The 17068-nt window shown below is 36.6% G+C and overlaps 1 protein-coding gene across 1 annotated transcript; it reads right to left on the reverse strand.

Moving 5' to 3' along the window:
• Nucleotides 1-35: 35 nt before the first annotated feature.
• LOC112758286 (uncharacterized) lies at nt 36-3846 on the reverse strand. The gene is made up of 13 exons (XM_025806905.3): nt 3648-3846; nt 3498-3560; nt 3250-3420; nt 3005-3136; nt 2753-2892; nt 2478-2564; nt 2069-2194; nt 1707-1859; nt 1314-1376; nt 865-966; nt 569-739; nt 384-463; nt 36-279 (listed from the first exon to the last, which is right to left on the reverse strand). The coding sequence occupies exons 1-13, from the start codon at nt 3676-3678 to the stop codon at nt 222-224; spliced, it is 1377 nt and encodes a 458-aa protein (XP_025662690.1). The 5' UTR covers nt 3679-3846; the 3' UTR covers nt 36-221.
• Between the last annotated feature and the right edge of the window lie 13222 nt (nt 3847-17068).

Genomic DNA, 17068 nt, shown 5'->3' on the forward strand with positions numbered 1-17068 from the left:
CAAAAAAATGATGTCAAACAGAGCACCAAACAATCTCAAGAAATAAGTGAAATTAATGGCTAACTAACCGTACGAGAGTACACTCATTACAAGTGGAAAACACCACCTCTCTTTTTTCCCCTTAAATATTTGTTTATAGCAAATAGTATTACATGAATAATGCTGCTCTATATGCAATGTTGGTCTCTCTTCCCTCAACAAGGACATTGGTAAAGACCATATTATGAATTATTCTGAGCTTTTGTACCATGAAACTTCCTCCCAGCTTCGACAGCTTCCCTGTAAAAAATGACACATCGAGATACAATCATCCAAGATCAAAGTGAGTGAATAGTGATACGTATGAAGTATTTGTCTATAACTCTATGAAATAGTATGAAGACCTGAATGCATTTACTAGCTCCTTATTCTCAGGATCAAGCTTTACTCCCTCATAAAAAGCATTTGCAGCTTCATCAAACTTCTGCAACAAGTATAGCCAAGTTTAGTTTCTACAAATACATAGTAACTACGTTGACACATCCTGATGCTAATGTAAAAGGGAAAAAGGATTGATAGAAGGGCATGCCTGTAAAATTCTCAAAGCTGCTCCTTCCCTATAACAGGCTTTCGGCCAATCCGGTCTTAATATTCTGCACGCCTTTGCATCGGCTAAAGCATGCTCAGCTTGACCCAACTTAATCCAACAGAGACTTCTATTGGATAGCAAAGTACCCTCACTAGGGTCCAGATCAATTGCCTGTGAACCCATGGCAAAGAATAGAAGTTATTCAAAGGAACCCATCACTAGGTAAGTACACAACATTATGAAAGCACAGAAGAGGAAGAAATTCAAGAGTCAAATGAGAGAACAGGAGACTTTACTTGGGTATAAGAATCTATAGCCATGTTGTAGTCTTGCCTCCTAAAGGCCTCATCCCCTCTTGCTTTTGCTTCTGCTGCTCTCTTTTTGGCTTCAGGTGCCACCTGATAAGTTCACAACCGATTATGCAAGATGCAATGATAAATAAAAAGTCATTCATGTGCAGACCTAAAAACTTTCGCTAGAGAGATAGTTGACCATGTATTATAACAATGAATATTGCATTACCGATTATCTAAGAGAGTAAAATAGGGGGAAAGAGAGAAGAAGGGGGGGGGGGGGGGTCTCGATTGACTAAACATAATTGAATTGTACTTACTTTCATAATTGAATTGTACTTGTCTATTTTATTGTATTGTAATTTTTACACTAGGCAGCTATATTCATTAAATAGTACAGATAAAACAGATTATAGTAAAACTAATATGCAATTAAGAAAGGAAATGCACACCTCAGGGACATTTTTCTGATGAGACACAGTAGTATCCTTCGGCCGGCTAGTTGTTGATTCATCCTGCAAATCGTACTTATCATTTTATTAAATAGTTATAAAAAAAAGGCCAGGAAAAAAATGCAAACAAACATCAAAGAGGGCTAGTAGTGAAATCTGTTTGTCGGCACAAAATTGTAAAACCATGGTAAAATTCAAGGCCTTCTTCTCTGTAAAATAATATAATACGAATATATTTACTTCAGGAAACTGAAAAAGCTATAAGCAATAGTGGCGCAGTAAAGAAATATGTAGTTATTGCCGTCGCAGTTTTGTAATTATTTGATTTTCCTGCAGCACTGATATGGCGTAGCTCAAACCAATTGGAAAATGAGAACTCAAGACTTTCAGTACCTGTTGCTTCTTAATTTCAGACTGCATATACTCGATTATCCCATCAACAGTCCAATTAGGAACGGCATCAATCTTGGATGTCAAGGGGAACAATATCTCAACAGCTCCACGATTGCCCCTTGCAGCTGCAACTTGTATTGGCTTAACACCATCCTGAAATGCAAACAGATTCAAATTTTACTCCAAATATTAACAAAACCACAGTGTTTACAACAACCAGAAGCACTCCATTTGACAATGACAAAAAAAATGAATGATACTGAAAGTTTGGATAGATCATGGAGACACAAACTAAATGATTGCTAAGCTCCTAAAAAAAGATGGTGATGAGCGAAAAAGATAACACAATATCTGTCTCTCACCTCATCGGACACATTAGGATCAGCTCCAGCTTTCAATAAGCAATTTATAATTTCCAGACTGCCATTATCAGCTGCAATGTGTAAAGGAGTTGCTCCGCCAGCACTAATATTTACTTTCGCACCGGCCTGCATACAATAAAATTCAAATATTAGGATCCAGAAAGAAGCACAAGATAAAAATCATAGGGAAGAAAGTAACATGTTACCAACAAAGATATACCCACATACTAATACACCCATGAAAACAGTACATAAAAGTTAAGTTGTAATAACAAATAAATAAATCAGTTTGTGCCTGCCATCTCTCACCTACTCCCTTTTAGGAGCTGAACTAGTTAGTATTTCGGTTTAGATTAACCATTTACATTCAATTAACCTAAAACTGAGAATTTAAGAATGGTCTGGTTACCTGAATTAACTCCTCTAAGCATGCCAGCGAGCTGGCTGCCACAGATGAAAGGAGTGGGGTAATACCATCATCGGTTTCAGCATTAGGCTGCAAAATAATACCAACAACATGAAACGTTAAAAAAACTACATAGCTTCTACAAAAATGGGGAGCTCCAAAGATCAACTAGAGGAAAGCATTTGAAGATTATGGGGGATGTGTGAAAAATCTCATTTTCTTTCCTGCTTTTAACAAAAATCCCAAACAAACAGAAGGCAATATACAGATACACTTACATTTGCACCATGTTCTAGTAGAACACTGACAGCAGCTTGTTGGCCATGACCGGCAGCCCAAACCAAAGGCGTTCCGGCATCACTTTCCAAATCAGGATTAATTCCTGTAGAAAGCAAATACTTGAGCAGCTCAGTATCCCCTACAACAAAGCAAAAGTTACAAAAACAAAGTCAGAAAACACAGAACAAAAAAGAATCCAGGTAACAAAATTTAATAATAGTTTTGCAAGATCACACAGTGTCAGAACCAACCTATCCCTGCAGAATGGTGCAAGGCCGTAGCCCCTAAATTGCTAGCTATGGTGGGATTAGCACCACGGTCAATGAGATATTTAGCAGTGGCAGTGTGCCCCTGACGAGCAGCATGAATGAGAGCAGTTTCCCCTGAAAAGCAATCCCAATTCCAAAAAGTTAGAATCTTGCTAATCAGCAAGAGCTTGTTCAAACTTCAAATACATCAATTGCAAAGCATGTGTATGAGAATGAGAAGCACACACCATCATCGTCTTTTGAATCGACATGGAGCTTCAATTCCTCAAGCAAGTACTTGCAAATCTCGGTCTGGCCTTCGCGGGCGGCGAAGTGCAGGGCTCCTCGCTTGTTTGCGTCCTTAATTGAGTCCACGGTCTTGGCCAAATCCTTGGACTCGTCCAGCTGAGTCGCTAAATCTAGAAAAAGCATGAAAAGATTAGTGCAGTTTGGAGGGCGATGATGAACAATGAATCGGAGTGAAGTGAGCTCTTACTCTTGAGGATATCAAGATTGCCGGTGCGAGCAGCGTTCAGAAATTGCTGAACTTTCTGCCTCACTGCATCAAAAGTTACATTTTGAAGAACAAACAATACAACCTCATAAGATATGAAGAGAGAGAAAGAGAAAGAGAGAGATATGAAACCTGCGAGAGCGTCGGAAGCATCGGGAGCCATAGGTGTCGACTGAACACTGACTTGAAAGTGAGAGTGAGTGAGAGAGAGAAAGCTAAGGAGGTTTCTGGGGTTTATGAATGAACGGTGAGTGAGTCTCTCGGTGTCAATGGAAAACAAAAACCCAAAACCTTGAACACGTTGTCGTTGAGGTTTGACGTATTTGTGACTTTGTTAGCCTCAAAATGTATCGTATTTATACACACCCTTTTTTTTTTCAATGAAGAACCGTTTCGGATTACGCTTCATTAGAGCCCAAACATAATTCATAACCCAACTTGATTAGTTTTTATTTTTTAACTTTTTATTCTCCCTCGCATACTTTTGGTTTCTCTCATTATTCTCTAATTTAACAGGTTAAAGATTAATCTGGTATAGATTTAAATTTTATTATTTTATTAAATTTAAATTAAAAAAATTAATATAATATTAATGTAAATCATTTACGGTAGATTTAATTAAGTATTGTCAAATTAATAAAAATGACTAATTTTTATATTTATTACGTGAATAATAAGAATTAAATTCTAAAATAGTTTTTAAGATTGGAGTCATACATTAAAAGAATAAATACTCAAAATGGTCCTTTAAATTCAAATCGGTATTCAATTCAGTCCTTGATTTTTCTAAATGACCAAATAAATCCCTAAAATTCAGAAACGTGCGTCTCCGTTAGTCCCTCCCAAAATTGCCGTCTTAACGTTGCTGATGTGGAACGTTAACTGCCATGTGGGCATTCCATTAAACGACGTCGTTTGAAATAACATCTTCTCCCCCTTTGAATAAACAATTGTTGTTGGTCCCCCCCTTCCACTTCAACGTTTCCCACCAAAACTTCAGAAAAGCTTTCTCTTCTCCGACGTCCGTTCATTCTCCCATACTTCCCACTCAACATTTCCTCGCCGAGGATCATCCTTGGAATCTGTTCTCTCCGGTCAGTGAAGAAGTTATCGACGAAGCATCACCTTCGTACACTGCCGACGGTAAGAGGTAACAGTTCAACTTGATCATTTTCTTCCATTTTTTGTATTTCATTGAGGGTTCTTGATACTTATGTGTGAATGCGTTGTTGTATATGTAAGGGAGTGGTTTAGAGTGTTGTGGTTGTTGATGGCGCAAATGTTAGGGTTTAGGGTTTCTAATATGAGAGTTGTAACCACATAAATCATAGTCTGGTTTAAGTTATAGTCAATAGGAAGTAAATATATGCATTCTTATTACAAATATAGTTTGATTTCTAGTTCTTTGCAATATGGCTGTTTTGTGACAAAATGAATAATCCTGTCTGTTTTGTGCATTGTGCTGTAAACTTCAGATGCCTGATCGATTGAAACTTGTTTTCCACCATGGTGGAGCATTTGAGACAGATCCTGGGAAAAATTTTATCTACACTTCTGACTTGTATGATGAATGGGTTGGAGTTGATGAAGACTATCTTGACGTGTTTGTGGTAACAGGTTATTATAAAGAGTTGGGGTATGATAAGGCTAAAGCATGTTGGTATCTAGAGCCTAAACATGTGTTGGAATTTGGTCTTAGGAGATTGAAAGTAGACCAGGACTTTATTAGTATGATCAAGCACTGCCATGAGAATAACAACGTCATCCACATCTATTTTGAGCACGGAACTTCGATTCCTGAGATAATTGATGTAATGGATTTGTCTGAGGAGGATCATGCTATAGGCCAGAAGGTCGGAATGGAAGGCATGGAAGAAGATAGAGTAGAAGGTGTTGAATCTGTGAAGAAAACCAGTACAATATTAAGTCAACTTGAAGAACCAGTTACCTTTATCCCAGTTGAACTAAAATCCACTGCACCAAGTCCACTGTCCCCTACCCACTGCCCCATCTCCACTGCCCCCCACCCCACTGTGACACAGCCCGTTGCTCCCAAGCCCATTCCCCCCCTCCCCAACCCACTGCCTCCCAGCCCAGTGTGACACAGCCCGTTGTTCCCAAGCCCATTTCCCCCTAGCCCACTGCCTCCCAGCCCACTCCCTCGAAACCCAGTCCACGAAGTTCAACTGCCCTCAATTTTAATGGCCACAAATCATGTTCACAGGCGAAGTCCCCTAAATCTCTATCCCAACCAAATCCCATTACATCCAAACCTGTATCTCAGAAAGTTTGGTCTCAACCCACTCCCTCAACGAAGAATGTACAAATAAAAAAAAACAGCGCATCAAAGAAACAATCCAAGCCTATTAACTTTAAATTCAACACGTCTACTAAAATGCCTAGAAGGTATATCACAAGATCACAAGGCTGGAGAAAACAAGCAAGCAAGGAGCCAGTTCACTTGAATGTTGATAGCTCATCTGATTCTTATGAGTCTGCAGAGGACAGTTTATGCAAGCCACACATGCCACTTGACTCTCTGGACTCAAGCAGTGACAACAATGATGATGTTGGTCCTAGCAGCGATAGGAGAAAAAGGAAGACTGCCAGTGACAATGACAAAGGCAAGAAAAAGGTTGTTAATGATGAAGATACTTCTCGTCCCCATCAATGGATGCATCTGATTATGAGAAGGAGGTAGATGATGATGAGAATGAAGAAAACTTGCAATGTATGTAACGTATATTATAATTAATGTGCATATGTATTGATTTTATTCTGTTTCTGTTGGTGATGTAATGTATGAATCTGTATGGCAGTGTCTTTCTCTGATGATAGCTGGAAATCTGATGAACTGAAGACTCCACCAGACTCTGAAGATGAAGCAGACCCAGCTGCGAATCTCATCTTCAATGATACTGCCAAGTTTGGACATGTGAGATTAGAGCTAGGTATGGAGTTTACCACTAGGGATGCTTTTAAGAAAGGGGTTAGAAATTATACATTGCAAGAGGGTAGGGGTGTAAGGTACAAGAAAAATGATACTACTAGATGTAGGGTGGTATGCAAGAATGAAGATTGTCCCTAGATGGTGTTTTGTTCTTATAGCAAACCGAATGGATGTTGGCAGATTAAGACCTTTAATGATGATCATACATGTGAGAGAACTTTTAAGAATAGATGTGCAACTAGGTCTTGGGTAACTGATGTACTTGTTAAGAAGGTTAGGAAGCTCCCAGCTTTTAGACACTGTGAGGTGTTTAATTACTTTAAAGCAAAAACTGGAATACAACTGTCTAGGACTACAATTACAAGAGCTTTGGGTGATGCAAGGAAAATAGTGAGGGGTGATGAAGCTGTTGAATATGCTAAACTCAGAGATTATACAGGGGAGCTGTTGAGATCTAAGCCGGGCTCAACTGTCAAGTTAGGTGTTAGTCCAATGCCTAACGGAGAAGGTGTCTTCGAAAGGTTTTATGTGTGTTTGCATGGATGCAAGAAAGGTTTTGTGGGTGGCTGCAGACCCTTGATAGGACTTGATGAGGCTTTTTTGAAGACCTATTATGGAGGATGGCTGCTGTGCGCCATGGGTCAGGACGTGAACAGTCATGTGTACCCAATTGCATGGGCAATTTTTCATATTGAGAATAAAGACAACTGGAAGTGGTTCTTGGAGCCCTTGCATGAAGACATTGGAGATCAGACAGAGCATGGTTGGTGCTTCATCTCTGACATGCAGAAGGTAACCTATATGCTTCAATTAGAGGCACGATAAATGATTTTAAGGACCATTTTGGATTAATGAACAAAATTCGAAGGACTATTTTGGAGAATTGCAGAATTTAGGAATTTAAGAACTTTAGAATTTAAGAATTTAAGTATATGGTAACCTATATACTATTGTTATGGCAATTGCAGAATTTAAGAATCCTTAAGCGCATAAGTTCAAAATAGACCCTATTTTTCAATTTATTATTATATATCTGGTAAAAATCAAGAATCTGTTATTTGCTCAGGTTTTTAGGTGATTACTTTGTTATCTTGTAGGGTTTAATCCCAGCATTGCGTGAAGTTATGCCAGGTGCGCATCACCGCTTCTGTGCGTGGCACCTTTGGTAAAACTTTCAGAAACAATGGAAGGACTCACACTTGAAGAGTTTGCTTTGGAAGTGTGTTAGAGCAATGACTGTCTAGGAATTCAACGGGCATATGCAGTTTATAAAGAGGGTGAATGAGAAGGCGTGGGCATATTTAGACAAGTTTTCTAGGCAGGCATGGACTAGGGCTCACTACAAGGACTTTCCAAAGGTTTACAATGTCTGCAATAACATGTGTGAGGTGTTCAACGCTGCCACCAAACTATACAGATGTAAGCCCGTCTTGACTTTACTGGAGGAGGTTAGGAGGTATGCCATGACTAGTATGGCAAGGAACAAACTGAAACTCTCTAGCCATGTGGGACACTTACCTCCGATTCAATAAAGTAGACTTGCAAAGGAAAGGTATTACAGCAGGTATTATACACTAATGTAGTCTGGAGATGCGGCTGAAGTGATGTTTGGAGTGCATGGTGAACCACATAATGTGGTGGTTGATTTGGGAAACCAAACATGTAGCTGCAGGTCTTGGCAGTTATCGGGTAAGTACTATTTTGTTTGATTGTTTTTATTTTTTTGTGTAATTGCACCGTAGTATACCTATCAACACACTTAGTTACTCAAATTTATTATGTGCTAAGGTTACCTTGTCATCATGCAATAGCTGCGATTTCAATCATGAATGGTAGACCCGAGAATTATGTCCATGCATGGCTAACAATGGGCTCATACAACAAGACTTATGAGTACCATATCAATCCGGTAAGAGGCCAACAGTTGTGGGAAACATCAGAATACCTCCATTGCTTACCACCTGTAAGGAGCAAACCCCGTGGCAGGCCATCACATTATGCAAGAAAAAAAGATGCACATGAGGCACCTGTTCAGGGGAGCCAAGAGCGCACAGCAACAAAATTGAAGAGAAAATATGACAAATTCACATGCGGGACATGTGGAGATGTTGGTCACACAACAAGGAGTTGTAGAATAGCAAAGAAACAAAAGGCTGATGAGCTAGCAGCTACTGCAAAGGCTGCTGAAGATGCTGCAAATAAGGGTGACACTGGTTCTAAAGGTAACAAAGGTGAGGTTGTTACTGAAGAATGTGAGGTTGGTGCTGAAGGAGGACAAATTGATACTCAAACAGAAGTTGCTGCTGAAGGGGGTCTAGGAGATGAACAAGAACCTGCAACTAAGGTAGTAATAGTATTAAAAACAAACATTAATCAAAATTAGAGCTTGAGTTAATAAATCTGGAAACAAACAAATCCATATAATGACACTTGTATTGTTGTTATTGATATCATATGCTGTAAAGACTACAAAGAATGCAAAGAAAGGCCATCTGAGAACTAAATGTGAGAGACGCATAGACAAACTCCCTGTTAAGAGGACAACTTCATCCACTGCTGCTACTACTGCGGCTGCTCCACATCCGACTGAGATTTCAAGAGAGACTATTCAGGGAGCTAGTGCAGCAACCTCTGAAAAACTGGCCTCCTTCTTGAAATTTGTTCCAACTCCAAGATTCAACCCACCAAGAAAAAATGTCTAACTAGCACAAAGTGTGGTGGCTTTTTGAGTTCATGTTGTTGTAGCTGAATGTTATGGTTAAACAATGCTGTCTTTTTGTAATGTAACCTTTGAAACTTGTATGTATGGCCTTTGAATGTTGTTATGGCATATGATGTTTTGGGTTGTGATAGTATGTTTTGCACAATGTGCTTTAGCACAAACAACACTTGTTCCATGTTCCGGAATTAGTTATGTTAAATTAATGAAGTTTTTGGTTTAGTTCATGTTGTGATTTATCTCTTTCTGGTTTAGTTGAACACAATTTTAGCAAAATAAGTGCAGCATCAAGAGTTGAACTCATATCAAATTAGTGTTTCATTTCATTTCATTCCATCTTCATCAAGACAATACATACCACTTAAGAAATTTAAAATTTCATAACATAATCATCATTTGTTGAATATAAACCCCAACAAACTAAAACCTAAACACACACCAAAAGTAACTACAAAATCCAATAGCACCATTGTCATCATCTTCACTGTCTTAACATCACTCTCCAAGCTTGTCATCTTCCAACTCAACTCATGCAAAACTTCTAGTGGAATGGGTGCTGCAGAAACTTGTTCTTCACATCCATCAGCCCAGTGAAACAAATTACAGTGAATTCTATACTGCAAAGTAAAAAATGCAGGTGAATCCAAACTCAAACTCAAACCATCTTAACATTTTCTTCACAGCTATAACCTTACCTCATAGTTCGGACAACCATAAAATGGTCTACCAGGATTTTCTGCAGTTGTTGTGTGCTTTATCACCGTTCGAAGCCCGCAATTACAGAAAACAGCGTTCTTACCTCCCCTATTTCGCATTCCTTTGTTGCCATAAGGTCTGCCTGCAGAGTTGTTCCTACTTGAGCTACTTTGGCTTTTCTCGCCACCACCCATCATCACTCACACAGACAAAAAATTAATTTGGGTTTTACGGCGAAGAAGAGAGGTCGAACAGAAGAGAAGGAGAGTCGGAGAAGAGAAGGAGAGTCGAAGAACAGAAGAACGTAGCATACAGTTTGAAGAAGAGAAGAAAATTAGGGTTTTATAATTGAAATGGACTAATTTGGGTAATATTAGGCAATTCCAGATACCAAGTTGAAACAAATTCAACCTTGGCACACATCAGCATACAGCTGGAATGCCCACATGGCAGTTAACGTTCCACATCAGCAACGTTAAGACGGCAATTCTGGGAGGGACTAATGGAGACGCACGTTTCTGAATTTTAGGGATTTATTTGGTCATTTAGAAAAATTAAGGACTGAATCGAATACCGATTTGAATTTAAGGGACCATTTTGGGCATTTACTCTACATTAAAATCATCCTTGAATATCTAATTGCATTAATTACGTCTCTGAGATTGATAAAAGTGTATTATGTTAATATCTAACCTATTTTTCGTTAACGGTGTAATGACATGACTTGATGACATGGACTGTTAGTGACACGTGTCACTCCATAGTTTGGACACGTGTAATGGTATGATAATGTGTTGACCAATGACACATGACATGCTGATGTGGACAGTTGTGCCATGTGTCGCAACAGTATTCGTTCACGTATCATCTGTAAGAATCCAATTTTCAGTAAATAGACTTTTCTGGCCATTTTAAAATTTATTTTGCAAAATTTCGAATCATGGCCCAATAAGAAATAGTGAGGCTGACACAATGGTAAAAAAAATAAAAATTAAAGAAAAAATAAATAGAAAAATGCCATTAATAAGGTCAAAATTGACTTTATGAGAATAACTAATCCCCCTAAGTCAAGTTTGACTAGTAAATAATAAATATTTGCTTACCATTGGTTTATTTTCCTCATTCGATACTTTTTGAGACAGAAATTCACTTTTAACGACGGTTTTGTGTGCGTTGAGAAAAATTATTTTAACCGAAAACTTCGAAACCAATAGTAAAAATAATTTCTACCTTAGTAATTGTGTCCCAAGATTAATATTAGATATTCATTCATGATTTATTTTTTTAACAATAAATCTTAGCCATTAATTATTTTATCACATGGTAAAATGTATTCTGAACCGAATTTCTGTCTAGTATTCTGCAAACGACTTCTAGAGACCCCAAATCTTCTTACTTGCCACTCAAGTAACTTGTCTCTCCTTCTCAGCCTCTAAGCTGAGACTATCTCAACCTTTCACCCCTCTCTGCTGTATTTTTAACCTCGAGTAACTAACTCGGTTAATTGTGGATAAGCTCGACACGCAAGCGCTGACTAAGCTTTCTCATTTTCACGCCCCTTATTCATTAAAGTCCAATCCATGACCACGAAAATTTCAACCTCTTTTATCATCATAAATTCAGCAAGACTTTTATTTTTTATTTAAGGAAGCATTGGTCACAAAATTTAGAAAACACTTTACACATTTTTACACTCTTTTGACTGAATTTTTGAGAGAGAAAGAGAAAAAAAAATTCTTGCACTTGTTCTCTGCGCCCCAGCCCCCTGTTTCAACTCTTCTTTCATTGTTCTTCATGTGTTCTTCAAGTATTCAATCCGTACAACACACAAACTTTTTTCCGTTTTCGATAATTCTTGTGTTTATACCAAAATTTTGACAAGGTAAATTGTTGTTCCTTCTTCTTTCTTTTTCTACTTTTTTAACAGTAGTTATGATGAGTTCTTACTCTCCTTCATGTATAGAAAATTAGTATTGAATCACCCATGTAGCATGCCTAAGAAGCTAGAGAAATTCGAGCTCAATGTGGTTGGATTTTGACATTTTTATCACACTTTTCGACCAAAAAAGAAACTGCACCACCACCACCTTCCTTTGTGTGCAGATTTCTTAGCGTGTGAAAGGTTTAAGAATTGAATTAAATAAGAGGTAAGGGTAGGTTAGGAATAGTTAGAATATGTTTATGCTTGATTTGGTATTCATATAAGTCACTTTGTGGTAATTTTGTACTTAATTTTGTAATCTGTAAATTCAGCGGTGCTTCTTTATTTTGTCTTATTATTTGAGTGATATATGAATCTTATTTGCTTCTAAAAATTGTATGAAACCACTAAAATTATTTGGAGTATTTGAAGTTTAAGTTTCAAGCCTTAAAAGTCACTAAAAGTGAATAAAAATAAAAAACTGCACCCCTTGAAATTCAGCCACTAAATGATCATGAAAGTCACGTGTATAAGGGTTTAAAAGAGGTTAAAAAACTGATTTTAATCCTATGGAACAAAGGTATAAAATTAAAAAGGGTATTATAATCATTTTTAGGTAAAAAGAGAGTTAAAAATATAATTTAATTGAAAGATAAGTAAAATTTTTGAACTTAGTGTCATGAAGAATAAATTAGTAATTATATAAATTAATTGTATCAAAATTATAATTACAATAAAATCTCGAGTCTAAATAAAATCTTTAGTAAAAATTAGAAGTAAAATGGTAAAAAACAGTAATTAGAATAAGTAAATAAATTAATAAAGGATAAAATGATATTTTAGGTCCTTAAGGGTAGAATTGACGTTAATTAAAAGTATTTTGGATAATTTCATCATAGAAAAATGTTAGAATTAACCCGATAATATTTTGACGCTAAATCAGGTTAAACGGTAATATTAGATTACTTAGGGGAATATTAGTAATCTTAGGTATAAAGACAAAATTTAAAATTATTAATTAACTTAATAAAGGGTAAAAAAGTTTTTTAGAAAAAAATATTAGGGTAAAATGGTGAAGTAATAATACTAGTGGTGAAAGCGTCACTAAAAGTCTAAAAAAAACTAGAAAAATGAAGTTATGTACAAAAGGGTAAAATAAAAAATGTACAAAATACAAAGGGTAAAATGGTAAAATATGTGACAAGGCTGAAATATTTTAAGAAATGATTGGGTACAAATTTTCAAAAGAAAGGCAGAAAAGAACTGTAAACCCCAATGTGCTTGAGGTTGTTTGGAGGCGGGTATTATTCATTGACTGCTAAAACTCAATTTCTCCTTTGTGCGTATATTATGGCACCAATTTTTGCGAAGATTGCCTGTTGTCATGGACTGGTGGTATTCTTAACCATATAGATATATATGCATGAACGAACGCAATCAAGAAGCCATATCTAGGAATAGTTCCTAGATAACGTCGGGTTGCAGGTAGTCAACCGACGCATGAGTTCATGGCCTGCATAGAACCAGATATAAATCATACTGGGTTATTGCATTCTCTATGTTTATGATTGCTTACTTGTACATGTGATTGTGTTTTATCTCTGCTTCTTGTATTTCGTGCTTGATTACTATTCTGCTATATACTCGTGCTTATACCTATTTGCGTGAGTTACCTACATAATTGTGCAAAGTCTTAGACTTAGGGCTGCGGAACCCCATTGAATTTTTGTGTAGCACCCTGCTATAAATCTTAGGTTCTCATCCCTTACTTACCCGTTTCGTAGATGCAAATTGGCGAGATCTTCTTTGAGTTTCCAGCCTTGCGACTAGCGAGCAGCAATGGCATTACCGGAGGATCATAAAAACTTATTTTACTTCCATATAGCACTTCTGTGTTTCTTCAGCTACCAGGGATCGATGACCAGCCGTAGTTATAATCAAGGTTGCGAGAACCAAACCGGTCGAGTGACTGGTTCAATGGTTCAAAAGTTCAACCGGAGTTCAACCAGAGTTTAACCGGTATAATTAAATATAAAATTATTAAAAATTTAATATATAATTTTAAATATTTAAATTCAATAATTTTAAACTAATTAAATTTAAAATTTTATAAGTTTACATAATAAATTGTCCATAATTTATAATTAAAAGTTCATAAATAACTTCAAACATCAATCTTTATAACTAATAAAAATCAAAATGCACTTAAATGATAAAGAAATAATGTTCAACCACAAACAATTATTCCAATTTCATAAAAATTATAAAAATAAAAAATATCAATAGAAAAAAAAATTAACAATAAAAATTATAATGTTCTACAATAGCAATATCAAATTTGTTGAATACAATTGCTTGTGATGTTCTCCCTCTCATTCTCCTACAAATTTTCAAACCACATAAATTGGGAAAATCAGTACAAAAACAAAGAATAACAACAAATAAACTAAATATTCATAATCATAAATGATATAAAGCAAGAGTTATTATTATTATCCACTTGCATTGAGAATTTCACCAACATTGAAACTAGAAACTTTGACCAACCCAGTACAAAGGAACTTGCTTGAAATTTTCAATGCAAAACAATTTGAAACACACTTTCTAACATACTTCAAAGTTCAAAGAAGAGTATAAATTTAAACAAAAATGTACAAGAAAGAAATGTAATTTGTGCTTCTGAAAGATGTGAAATGATGAAAAACAATTTTACCATACCACCATCAATAATTCAGATTCAGCAAAAATCAGCAACCAAAATTAACAACTTAGAATCAGAAAAACCAGCATAAACAACTCACAATTAACATAAACAACTCAGAATCAGAAAAAATTCTAGCATTGACAATGTTCATCAACAACGCAGAATCAAAAATATCAACGGCCAACAACTCAAAAATCAGAATAAATAAAATTAACAAAATAACCAAAAATAAATTGAGGCAGTAGTGCTTACCGGCGGGTAGGGAGGAAAGAAGTGACGGCGCGGTGAATACTCCACAGCCGAGCAGAGTGACACGTGACAGTGAGAAAGAGAGAGCTCGGAGCCTCAAATAGAGAGAGAGAACTCGAAGAGAGAGATGGGCACCAACAAATCGAGTAGAGACGACGATGGAGAAGCCTTCGCGGCGGCGTCACCAACAGTTCCGAGCAAGCACTCGACGTCGAGGAGAAGAGGATTGAGAAGCGAGCAGACCTTCCACGAGCGAAGACGGCACCCAAGTCTGTCTCTGCCGGTAGCGACAACACTGTTTATCAGAAGAGAAGAGCTCGGTGATGGGATGGGGCTGGGTTCCTACCGCTATTATGGTTTGGGTTTGCCCAGTGAGAGAAAACCCAAATGATCGATTTTTAAGCCAGTCTATCACTGAACCAGGAAAAACCGAACAGTTATGGCGGTTCACCGGTTAACTGTCGGTTTGACCAGTTTTTAAGCCAGTTTTTTGCAAGATGGTTCTTCACAGCAATCGAACCGGACAAATGATTGGTTCCCGGTTAATCCGATCAAACCGGCCAATCCGGTTCAGTTTTCAGAACAATAGTTATAATAGTAACAGTAGTAGTAGTCTTTGCCCTCGCTCTGCATAGACTTTTAGAGGGTTAGGTGATTTTGTAAATACCTATATAAATAAGTTAGAACAGGTTCCAAACTAGAGTGACTCTTGTGAGTCGAGACCTGTTAGTATAAATATGGAGTCTGTAAATATTTTCATGAATAAGCAACGACATAACCCGGTGTGAATTATGATGTACTAAATGAGCTTTCGAGCATATATGTATGATATTACTATGCTTTCTGTATTTTCTATGTTTTATGTATATATTATCTATTTATCTGTTACCTATTTCATTATATCTATATATCTGACACGCAATCTCGACTAGCGCTACAAGCTCATATGTAAATATTTAATATAAGGTCTAGAGCCTCTAGGAAAAACCGTGTAGTAGTGCTTGTCAGCTAGCATTGGTCATGACATGCTAGAAGTTGGGTCGTTACATCATTCGCTATGACATCATTGTAGATGCACCAAATTAGTCCTTCATTTTGCATTAAGTGACTCATTTTAGTCTCTAAAATTGAATGTCGTGTACCAAACTAGTTCCTTCACTAGTTTTTTCTCTTTTTTTTTTATAAATTCAAAATTTTCAATATCTTTGAATGCATTAATTTTAATTCTATTTTTTCACATATTTTTTAATTACAAGAGTTTTTATAAAATATTTTTTCTCTTACAGATACCCCTAACCGTCGTCTTGGAGCTGACCACTACAAGAAAAATGCTGAATACTGTCGGATTTAATGTTGCACATTAGCGTCGACTTTACCGACAAATTTATTGACGGTTTAGGTGTCGAATTTGTCAAGTCAAATCATTACCAGTAATAATTGGAGGAAAAACAGAAAAAATAGGCACAAAATGTGTAAAAATTCGATTAAACCATAATTAAACAAGTAATTAATTAAATATGGGCAAAAAGGGTTAAAAAATTTAGCGGCCGTAATTTGAAAATTTAACGATGATATTTGGATTCAAAGGATTTTTTCGAGTAAGAAAACATAGTTTTCTTCGTAAAAATGCATATTGGTGTTATAACTGGTAGTATCAGCTTAAATCTGTCCGGTACTGCAACAGAGAAAATTTATTATGAGTGGAGAGGGTTAAAAAATTAGAATTTATAATTTGGAAAGTTAAAATAATTCGAATACAAATTAAAACATTAATCTTAAAGGTTTTGGTTCAAAATTAGGCAAACGGGCTAAAACGAGTGAATCAGACCCAATTGGGCCCAAGACCCACTCACTTGCACCCTTACTCAACCTACCCTTAGCACATACACTCTCCATTCATTTCAAACATAAACCATGCCCTAAAAGAGGAAAGGGGTAAAAGTGAAACCATTATTACTATTCACCTCCTTCTTCAAACTACCATAGCTTTCTCTCCGGAGTTTCGACCGCCACATCGTTTATGGCCACGCGAAGCCCATCTCGTGCTCTACATTTCTATCCAAATAGATTGGTAAAAATTTCGAATTTTCTTATCCCATTTTCGCTATATATGGCAAATTTGAGTTTGAGCTTTGGGTATTGAAAAATTTGTGATTTTGATGGTTTAGGGGTACTCTAGTATAAGCTACAGCTAAATTTCATCACCAAATTCAGTGGGTAAAGATAAAAACCATTTTTTTCCATGTGTTTATGAAATTTTACAAAGTCCTAGTTATTAAATATTGTGAATATTATGTGAAATTAGTGTAAATTG

Source organism: Arachis hypogaea, chromosome 16, assembly GCF_003086295.3.
Source record: "Arachis hypogaea cultivar Tifrunner chromosome 16, arahy.Tifrunner.gnm2.J5K5, whole genome shotgun sequence".
In the NCBI taxonomy this organism is placed as follows: Eukaryota; Viridiplantae; Streptophyta; class Magnoliopsida; order Fabales; family Fabaceae; genus Arachis; species Arachis hypogaea.